Genomic DNA, 10837 nt, shown 5'->3' with positions numbered 1-10837 from the left:
TATTATTAAAAAATATGCAAATATGCAAAATCCGATGTCTAGTTATAACCCTAGTGTGTTACCGAAAACAAAATTAATCGTATGTTTTCAAAACCAAAAGTTTCGTAATAATTCGACTGAATTTGGTTTGAAATGTTCTTTCGGACTGACTTGTAAAATATACCAAATACAATAGATTTTAAACAAAAAAATTGCGATATTTGTTTGTAATCCGTCCACCTAAAAAAGGGACGTATACCGTAAACTGTGGAAAACAATCCATTTTATAGTGGAAAGTATATATTTTGTGTTACTTAAATTACACTGTGCAACAAAATGGAGCGCAAAGTCTGGAGGTGGAAAATTCCTTTTGGTGAGTACATACAGAACCCCAAGCACAGATCAGCCGTAAATCGAACTTTTTGCCTATGACGCGACGAATATTTTTCCGGAGACCCTTTAAGCCGTCTGGAATCAGCGGTATATCTTTTTTGGCTGTTGTTTTAGCTTATTTTTAAGAAATTTTGTTACATAACTTTATACGCTTGCAATAAAGGGCCACCAACCCAGAATTCAACCCGTCATAAATCAAAAGTTCGGCTCAAGATTATCTCTCAACCGCAAAAAAAATGTTGTACCCCCAGACCTAGATGATAATTTGTTCACGTTATGAAATGTATCCTCACAAGGTTTTGGAAACGTTTTAACAATGCTGGTTTTTGTTCCAGCGCCATAACCGCGTAAGATGTAAAATGCACGTTTATCATATCTGATTGACAATTGAATAGAAGGTCGAAATGTTCTTTGTAAAAAACTTTAATTTGAAGACATGTCATCTTGAAAATAAACTAAAACAACAGCCAACAAAGGTTTAAGCCTGATTCCAGACGGTTTTTAAGGTCTCCAGCAAAATGTTTATAACGCCATAACTCAAAAGTTCGACTCACGGCAGATCTGTCCTTCGGGGCTCTGTATGTATTCACCAAGGGCTTTACTCTCCAAAAGGAATTTTCCACCCCTCAAACTTTCGATTCACAAGGTTATCAAATATTGAATATTTGCCGATTTTGTAACTTTTGAATAACTTTACTCATTGTCTATTTTTCAACAATTTAATTTGTTTGTCTTCTAGAACAATCTTAGTATCATGATCAGCGTAGCGGTCATATGCTCTCTCTAGGCGCTCGTAGAATAAATATATACTTGGTCTGTCCACCTTTCTCTTCGATCGGGGCATGGGCGCAGATGAGACTGATGTTGAAGAACTTTGCTTTTATACGGATTGTGGCAATTTACACAGAAAAAAAAATTTACTGTATTATAGGAATAGTGTTCATAAAGTCTTGCCAAAGTTCTAATTTCTGCATTTCAAGAACGCCTTTCTTCTGAGAGATTGAAAAAAAAACAATTTTGGTGATTTGTTTTTATTGTCTAACAACAACCACCACTAAACACTACCACTCAATCACGACAACCAAACGCTTTTTATTTTGTATTATTGTAACTTACCGTTTCTTCTTATGATTTCCACTGAGTTTGTTATCGTCTTGTGAGCATAGCAGGACAATATGAACCATATGTACATACATACATGTTGAGTATATCAGCACTAGGTTGAGATATTAGATGTTAAATAAATTTGTAGATGCGAATAATTCGTACGACCAATGACTTTGTTTTTTCGACACCAAACGCACTGTAGTTGTTTGGTTTGTTAGTTAACAATTGTTGCGGCAGTGGTAGTTGTTGTGTGTGTTGTTGATAAAGTCTCAATGTGACGGTGAGACGATGGTGGTGGTTGTGTCGTGGTTTTTGGATGGTGGGACGATGAGACCATACAAAAGAAAACGAGAACAAAGTAGAGAGCCTTTACCAAACAAGAGAGGAAATGTGAGAGAATGTAGGGAAAAATAAGAAAGTGATTTTGCATCTCACGAAAATCTTACATATTTTTGAAAAAATAGTGGCTTTCGGATGGATATAAGAAAGTGCACATGTATCTTATGTGAGGTACCTGTACAGTATGAAAAAACTACATCACGAACGAAAATATGTAAAAATTCTTGAAATATTTTTTTCTGTGTATACACATACATATACACATCATACACCATCTGGAGACGAGGTTTTTTAGCCTCTTTCTAAGACGATTTGAATTACTACCAGACTTCTTTGGTTGTGGAATATGTTTGATTGAAAACTAAAATGAATCAAATATTTTTCAACAAGCAGAAGTTTGGTAATAGTTCGAACGAATTTGTACTCGAATCGTCTTAGTGAAATGACTATCTTAAAACACTTAATGTAAAATCGAAAAACCTACGTTGAATTTCAAAATTAAAAAAAATAATTCTGATTCTTTCTAACTTGCTGACATGTTATTTTGGATAATAATTTTTGACAAACATATTTTTTAAACCACTTATTACTACTGGTCAAAAATGGTTGTAATAATTGACGTAAAATTTGGTTATTTTGGTGGGTTTTTTGCATTTTCTTATAGAATTATTTGTTATCCGTCGTTCCTCCGTTATAAAGCTTCATCCGTTATAAAGCTTTATCTATGTATTTGCACGCACTTGGTCTAAAATGCAAGCTATTACAAAAAATCTATTTTTGGGAGCCACCGTGGTGCAATGGTTAGCAAGTCCGCCTTGCACTCAGAAGGTCTGCTGTTCGAATCCCAGGCCAAGCAACATCCCATTTTCTACGGTGGCAAAATTCCCCCTCAGTAATGCTGGCGACATTTCCTGAGTATTTAAGCCATGAAAAACTTCTCTACAAGTGGTGTCGTAGAACACGCCGTTCGGACTCGGCAATAAAAGTAGGTCCCATATCATTGAGCCAATATGAATCGGCGTGCACTCATTGATATGAGAGAAGTCTCCCTTGTCTCTTCAGGGATGTTGTGGGATGTATTATTATTATAATGTATGTATATATGTATTATTATTATAATGAAATGATAATGAAATTGTTATTATTTGAAATTAAATTTAACAATTTTTAATGACACTGTGCAGCAAAATGGAGGTGAAAGTCTGGGGCACGGAAAAATTCCTTTTGGGGAAGGAAGGCCTTGGTGAGTGTATTAAAAACCCCGAAGGACAGATCCGCCGTGAGTCGAACTTCCGCGTTTTGGCGTGATGAAGTTTTTGCTAAAGACCCTGTAAGCCGTCAGGAATTAGCGTTATATCTTTGTTCACTGTTGTTTTAGCTTATTTTTGAGATGACATGTCTTTAGTCAAATCGCATGAGGATTTTTTTGGTAGAGCACTTCGACCTTCTAACTCGCTTCCTTCAATGTCCTTCTTGTCCCTTATTTTAAGAGCCGCTATAAAAGTACCACAAGATGACGTTTTTCAGCTTCGAAATGTTCTGCAAAAATGTCGCACAGAAAATTTTAGGTATTTTTGTATGTTCTGTAACGAATATCCAAAAAACAAAATATAGTCTTTTTCTGAACAAAAACAGGGTAAATGCACAAAACGACAACGAAAAAGCGACAAAATCGATTAGTTTTCAATGAGAGCCGTACCTAAAATTTTCTGAGCGACATTTTTGCAGAACATTTCGAAGCTGAAAAACGTCATCTTGTGGTACTTTTATAGCGGCTCTTAAAATAAAGGACGAAAAGGACATTGAAGGTAGCGAGTTAGAATGTCGAAGTGCTCTACGAAAATAATCCTCATTCGAAGACATGTAATCTCAAAAATAAGCTAAAACAACAGTGAACAATATATAACGCTAATTCCTGACGGCTTACAGGGCCTCTAGCAAAAACTTCATCACGCCCTAACGCGGAAGTTCAACTCACGGCGGATCTGTCCTTTGGGATTCTTAATATACTCACCAAGGGCTTTCATCTCCAAAAGGAATTATCTCTGCCCCAAAATGTGTGTTCACAGTGTAATTAACTTAAATTCTTCACTTCTAATGAAATTGTCGCTAACTAACAAAACTGGCAGTCATCGATGTCTATTTCGTTAATATGAACGTCTACCAGAATTCTTACTTTCCTAATCTGTAAATAATACTATATTTTTATATGCCAGAAAATTGTCCTAAAAGTACGTTGACTCTCATTTTTGAATTATGGCGTGTACCCCGCTTAAGACAAGCCAAAGCATTGTTGCATTTATTCAGTCGGTCGTTATCTCGATTTCGTATTTACTTTTTGCTGACAATATTTACATACACTTAAATAATATATTTCCTTTTATATTTTCTTCATTTCAGGGTGTGTGGAGATTGGCCGACTAATTAATTTCATGGACCTGTGCGTATATTTATTTAAATCAGTTCTGTTTCCCTCGATGAGAAATAGTAATTGAGTTTGAGGACATTGCGTTAAATGAAGCAGAAAGGAAGAGAATATTTAGTTGTTTATTTAAAATCTGTTTTAAAATAAAACAATACCAATTGAAAATCATTAGTTGAGATCAGAAAAAAGAAATCATGAATGTAATAATTCGTTTGCAAAATTTGCCATGGTCGGCAAATGCTTTGGACATTCGTCAGTTCTTCAAAGGTTTATCAATTCCAGATGGTGGTGTTCACATAGTCGGCGGAGAAATGGGTGATGCTTTCATTGCATTCAGGTATAATATTAACATTCTTACAGTCTTAGTAGATATTAATAATAGAGTTTAAAAACGAAAACAACCTCTCTCCAAATTGATTTGAATGTTGCTCCGGTTTGGTTCTGATTTATAGCTAATCAACAAAATTTTTAAAAACTCTCGTTCTTTATATTTGTTATTCGTATCGTATCGAATCAATATCCTTATATCGAAAAGCTCTCACTGATTATCTGGCACTTTTTTGATTTAATATTTAAAATTGGTAAAAATTCTATAAAGGATGAGGTGCACAACGTGGACCGAACTTCTTTATAATGTATCACTTGGCTCTCAACGAATTACTACGTTATAGAGAAAATTCCTTATAGAGATATTATAAATTATATTATAGAGATATTGTGAGAATTTCCTCATGTGCTTAATAGAGAAGTCAATCGAAACATTTTTGAAACATTGAATAAGGTACACCACACTTTGACACCAAAACTTTGACGTATGCATGTTCACAATTTTTTGTAAGGTGGTTCAATATCCCAATTTGGTTGACAAAGTGGCCAATGACTATAGATACATCTATGAAGGAGAATTGAAAAAAATTTAAACAAACACTTTACAACGCAAAACTTAAAAGTACGAACATTGACATATTTTTTTTTCAGCAACCACTTGACGGATTTTGTAGGAATTTTAATTCAATGAAAACACTTTTAACAAACACACATTGGTATAAAGAAACAAATGTATTGACAAATTTTAAAAAAATTATGAAAAATAGTAATTATTCAAATAGGATTTAAAATGTTTGTAATTGATCGTAGTTTAATACAAAAAAAAAAATGGAGAAAATCGAAGAGTACAATCATTGATAAAAAATTGGTTTTAAATATTTAATCGCGAAAATTACATCCAAACCCACTGTGTAAATTTGATTTTCTATTTTTATTAGATAGCTCATAAAAAATATTTTTTTTCTATTTGGACCAATATTAAAGAAGTTATAAGTATTTCGTTGCATATAGTTTTTACAGAATTCGGAAATTTTCCTGATGAGCAGGATCACTACAGCAAAAATAAAAGAAATCAAAAACCTCACTTTGGAAAAGTATCCGATTTCACTCAAAAGTCCCCATATGCGCGTAAAACGGTACATTTTGTATTTTTGGTTTGCTTTTTAGGGAAAATTATACATATACTAGCGGACCCGGCGAACTTCGTCTCGCTATTAAGGAATAAAATTTCATACAAAAACTCAATTTTCGATTTTTCCATTTTACCGACTTTTCCAGAGAGATTTTCCAAAATTTTCTTCCGTAAAGACCTTCTCCTCGAAAATACGAATAACTGACAAAAAATTTTACAGAAATCGGCCTAGCCGTTCTCATTTTATGAATTACTATACATTTTTTACACCATTTTTATATATATAAGAAGATTAAAACGAATTATGTAGTTCTAATAACTCAAAATTGTCATGTATGTAAAAAGTAGAGGTGGGCTGACTTCTGAAACGAAACAAAAATGCGTAGTTTCAGTAATTGCTCATGCTTTTAAATAGTATTTGAAATGCCCAAATGCATCAGTTTTTTACCTGTTCCTTGTTTTGCGTGTATTGTGCGTTTCAAATGCACAACAGCGGCGATTTGGAATAGAATAATTCGCATTCATTCTGTATAACGATTTAGAGGCCATTCAGCGGTGGCATATGGTAACTTCGGGTAGTCAACCAACCACTTGACAACACTGCAGCAGCAGACAAATCCAAAAAAATGGAGGCCATGGCGACATGGAAGCCTTGCTTACTTGCTCCTTGCACCTGATGGAAAAATATATTATCCTTGCGACATAATAATTTCTATCATTACATTGAAGTTTTTGGAAAAGGGAAATTGTACAACTTTCTTCCACCTGACTCAAGCCGGTTTCATTTTATGTAAAGTGGTTAAAATGTTCTGGCCTTTTCATTAATACTAATTGGGATGATGTATGTGCAGAATTTGTAAAAAAAATCAATTTTTTTAATTTTTTTGTTATATCTTACTTAACATTTATGCAATATGATGTGTTCATATGTAATGTAAAATAAAAAGGTTGATGTTACCGCTGATTATATTGGCATTTGCAAGCCGAGATGTATTATCATACATATGTATGTGTTCTGATCATAAATTGTTTAAAAGTTTTAAGAACGCTTCATTTTTTTAAAACTATTCGATCTGGCCGATGACGTGACGATGAAGTGACGGATCTGTGTAGTTTTAAATAAACGCCAAATGGAGATCAATTGTTTGAACTGAACTTTTAGGATCAGTGGCAGAGTTAATCTCAAACAATTAATAATGGAATAACTGCATTGGAGTTTTCACCCACTTACATATATATTAGGTAGTTCCGTTATTTAACTGCTACTTTATTGTAATTTGTATTTTAAAGAAATTTGTCCCGCATAAATTAAAATATGCACCAAATTTTCAAATTTTTAACAATTATTATAATTTTATAAATAAGTCCTCTAGCGTGATTATGGGTACACAACAAACAATTAAAACTGTGTGACCCCTGTATATTAGGGTGAAACTCTGTTATATATGTATCTGCCCATGTTCATCAATATAATTGCCATCAATGGAAAGATCAAGAATTCATCTTCTAAACATAAGTTACGTGAGTGGAACGTGTATACCAGGAATAAATGTATAGTCATCATATTAAAAAAAAATACAAATGTTCACCCAAAAGTTTTGGTCCAATAAACCCGCTAATTATTATCTGATCACCATGTTAAATTGCAAGCTTCTTCTTTGTCTTGAACTCAAATCATTCATAAATTTCGCGCCGATCGGAATATTATTGCGATCTACAGGACAACTACAAAATCGGGTAAAAATGTTCGTTTCACACCTTACGTCTAATGGGGTACTTCTGGTCGGAACCCCACTAAATTTCGTGACGATCGGCCCATAATTGAGGCCTGGAGTTTTATTACAATTTTTAATGGACGGACGGACACACATAGCTAGATCGCTTTATCTCGTCAGTATATGAAAAAATGGCAAGGGGGAGGGGTCTACGACGAATACTTCGCGATGTTACACGAATATTGGACAAAACAAACTTATAATACCCTTTCCACATTGTTGTTTAAAGTATAAAACTACGATAACGTCTACGACACTTGCATGCCTACGACTACGCCAACCGTAATAAGGCTGAATAAGAAAAAAATAAAACAATTTGAATTAATTTTTCAAACAGTTTTGTCATCATTTCTTAATTTTACCATGGTACAGGAAAAAAATTGGGTCTTACCTTTAAAATTTCAACTTTTTTCTATATTCAAATGGCAGTTATCAAATTTCTGTTCGAAAATTCGTTAAATATTAGTTATTCAACATTTTGCACAATAACAAAAACTCTGAACATCTCAAATAACATAAAGCGTGTCTTTTCCGGCGGAAAACATCAGGAGCCATCAGTATTCGCTTAAACAAAAGATTCCAAAACTTTTTAAAATAAAACAAAGACCTTCAAAAAGTGGTTAGAGCTTTTATTTTAGATGCAAAACACAGCATAATGGTCAACGAAAGGACCAACGAAACAATTTCAAAAATAATTACTGACCGCCTATTTGGTTAGGAAATAATAGTGGATATGGATGGTAAGTATTACTGAGAAAGTCTCTATTGAAATAGGAAAATCTTCAGGTATTATCTTAACAGGTAAAAATCTAAAGGTACATTGGTTAACACGGATTTTGTTTGCTCGTATTTTTGAGTGTTTCTTTCGCAAATTGGAGGGTTATTTCCAGATGCGGGAACAGTTTTTGCCCAACAACTTTTGATATATGTATAGCATAACATGGGGGTATGCTTTATTACATATTTTCTATATAAAATCGCAAAGAATAGAGGTAGAAGCCATCATGATGGCCTGTAGGTTCATGGATGTTACTACATACTATATGACATCTCCATTTGCACTGAACCGTAAACATGTACAAGCGTGTCATGTCCCACGAGATTTAGAAGAAAATTTTATGAAATTCAAAAAATGTAATTGTTTGTTTACAAAAGTGGTCTGGTGGTGTCTGGTTTTTGCTGTCGGCAATCATATCGCAGTTGCGTAAATTTAGCAAAATTTCCAGCTACAATGGGTAGATTGCACTTTCTCAGTAAAGAGTCCCGACATTCAAAGTGCTAATTTGCTGATATTTTATATTAATTTATGTTTTCTAATGGCGGGTTGCTATAACCTCTCCTCTGACAACTGATACATTTTAGCTAACTACATGATTCTGTTGCCTCGCAAAATCTCGTCAATAAGAATTCCAAGAAAAAAAAAAAAAAAAACATTTAAATATTGGTTAGACGAACTTTTGGCGTTTTGATGATGATTCACAGTCCGTTTGCATTCAATCACTAGTGCTTCTGCATTGCATCCTTTTGTATGAATCAGTAATGATTTTTATTTGAACAGCTATTATTTTGCAAGTTAAGAACTATTTACAGTAACAAAAATATAACGATGTAGCATAACACTGTGCAACACTGGAAATGCAAACAACATCTAATGGGCTTTTTCTGAAAGTACATATTGGGACTACAAAAACCTTAATTGGGTTTTGTGTTCTTAGATCGGGTTTAGAATTTATGGCCTCGTCTAAACCGACCTAAAATGAGCCTTTTTTCCAGTGATCGGACCTTTATCTCCGAAACTAATAAGAATTTTGCTTTGCAGTCTTCAGCAATATTGTAGCCCTAAATTAGTAGAACTTATAAGTCAAACAGATGAACTAGGAAAAGCTGCATCTAGCGCATCAAACTCGTTAATATATAGAAAAGTTTACATAATTTCTGAAATTCTGGTCAGTAACAACTAAACTGTTAGGAGTTGAAACAAGTAACCATTCTAAAAATATTCCAAATAATGTGACCATAAATTCTTCCGAATATTCTGAAACTCTACAATGGTTATTTCACTTTTTTAAGGGGTATTTCATAACATACCTTTTACAAAACTTATTTCAAACAATGTTCACACAGGCTGTTTATTCTCATGTTGGGGATTTCAATGAATTCTTGAAATATTTACCAAATTGTTCTAGAAAAAGTTGCTATAAACAAGGCGATAGAGGCATTTTACAACAATATAATGTTCTGAAGAGTTGTGTATTACATTCCAGAGAATATTTTCCCAAAAGGTAACATTAAGAAGAATTTAACATTTTGGGAGATACGCTGCGAAATATACACAAATTATAGAATTTTTAGATATATTATATAATTTGAGGCAATAAATGCAGTTTTTCGAGTTCACTATTCCTCCAAATATTTTCTTCTTGCTCTTATCTACAAGTTTGCTGCAGATGTCAAAACAAGATTCGTATTGGTTTCAGAGAAACAGCCCCAGTTTGTTTTAAAAATTCGATCTTTAACCATGTTTAGATGAGGCCATAACAACCGAACCCGATCTAAGAAAACAAAACCCAAATATGGTTTTTGCCTATTGGTCCTCTACTTTCATAAAATTCTGGACAGAAGTTGTTTGCACGCGATTGGCTCAAAAATGTTGCACAGTGTAATCATGCAAGTTTCGAGATGAAAAAAACTGGGTAAAAAAATAATTTTTTGTAATATTTGCTATATTTTTGTGGCTTTTTTTCTTGCATATTTATAGAGGGTGCCAAAAGATGAATAAAAATTTCTATTTTTTATAAATATATTTTTATTTTTGTTAGAATTATTGTTGTCTTTTGGAATGCATTAACTTCTTGAATTTATTTGGCTTTAGGTGAAAAAATAATCACAATCATGGAAATCATGAATAAAAATTCGGTGCGGAATTTGTTCTCTTTATCCATTTTCAAATTTTTTTATTTCCATATTTATGTCCAAAATGGGAATATTTTTGCCGATTCGGCGAGTATATTCCATAATTAAGCGATTCTAGTTGTTTTCAACTTGTTTTCATTTTGGTTTTGTTTTTGGCATGGAACTGTCGACAGCACAAACAATAATTTCTTTAGTAGGACCAAATCGAAGGTTCCAAGGACGGAAAATCAAAATGTAATCCATATTCGAACCGGATCTATGCCTGCACGGAGGAAAAAATGCCTCTCTGACATATGTCCCAAACATATTTGGCTGCAAACATATAAATGTTTGGGTGCAAACAAATTATACGTTTGGGTACAAACAAATACAAAACCCAAAAGCCACAAAACAACAAACCCATGCCCCAGTGGGCGTTTACTGAGAGCAAGGGAGTGTAAATTTCAA

At 33.5% G+C, this 10837-nt stretch overlaps 1 protein-coding gene across 1 annotated transcript in view; it reads left to right on the top strand.

Annotated features, from left to right (window-relative positions):
- Nucleotides 1–10837, top strand: part of LOC141401096 (uncharacterized) — an 87246-nt gene that overhangs the window by 38621 nt on the left and 37788 nt on the right. Inside the window, exon 2 of the mRNA XM_073980934.1 lies at nucleotides 4219–4580. Within this exon, the coding sequence (XP_073837035.1) occupies nucleotides 4438–4580 (143 nt within the window). The 5' untranslated portion in view covers nucleotides 4219–4437. The remainder of the gene's footprint in view (nucleotides 1–4218; nucleotides 4581–10837) is intronic.

Source organism: Musca autumnalis, unplaced genomic scaffold, assembly GCF_047663935.1.
Source record: "Musca autumnalis isolate F117 unplaced genomic scaffold, ASM4766393v1 scaffold_4, whole genome shotgun sequence".
NCBI classification, from domain to species: domain Eukaryota; kingdom Metazoa; phylum Arthropoda; class Insecta; order Diptera; family Muscidae; genus Musca; species Musca autumnalis.
This window is presented reverse-complemented; position numbering and strand designations above follow the sequence as displayed.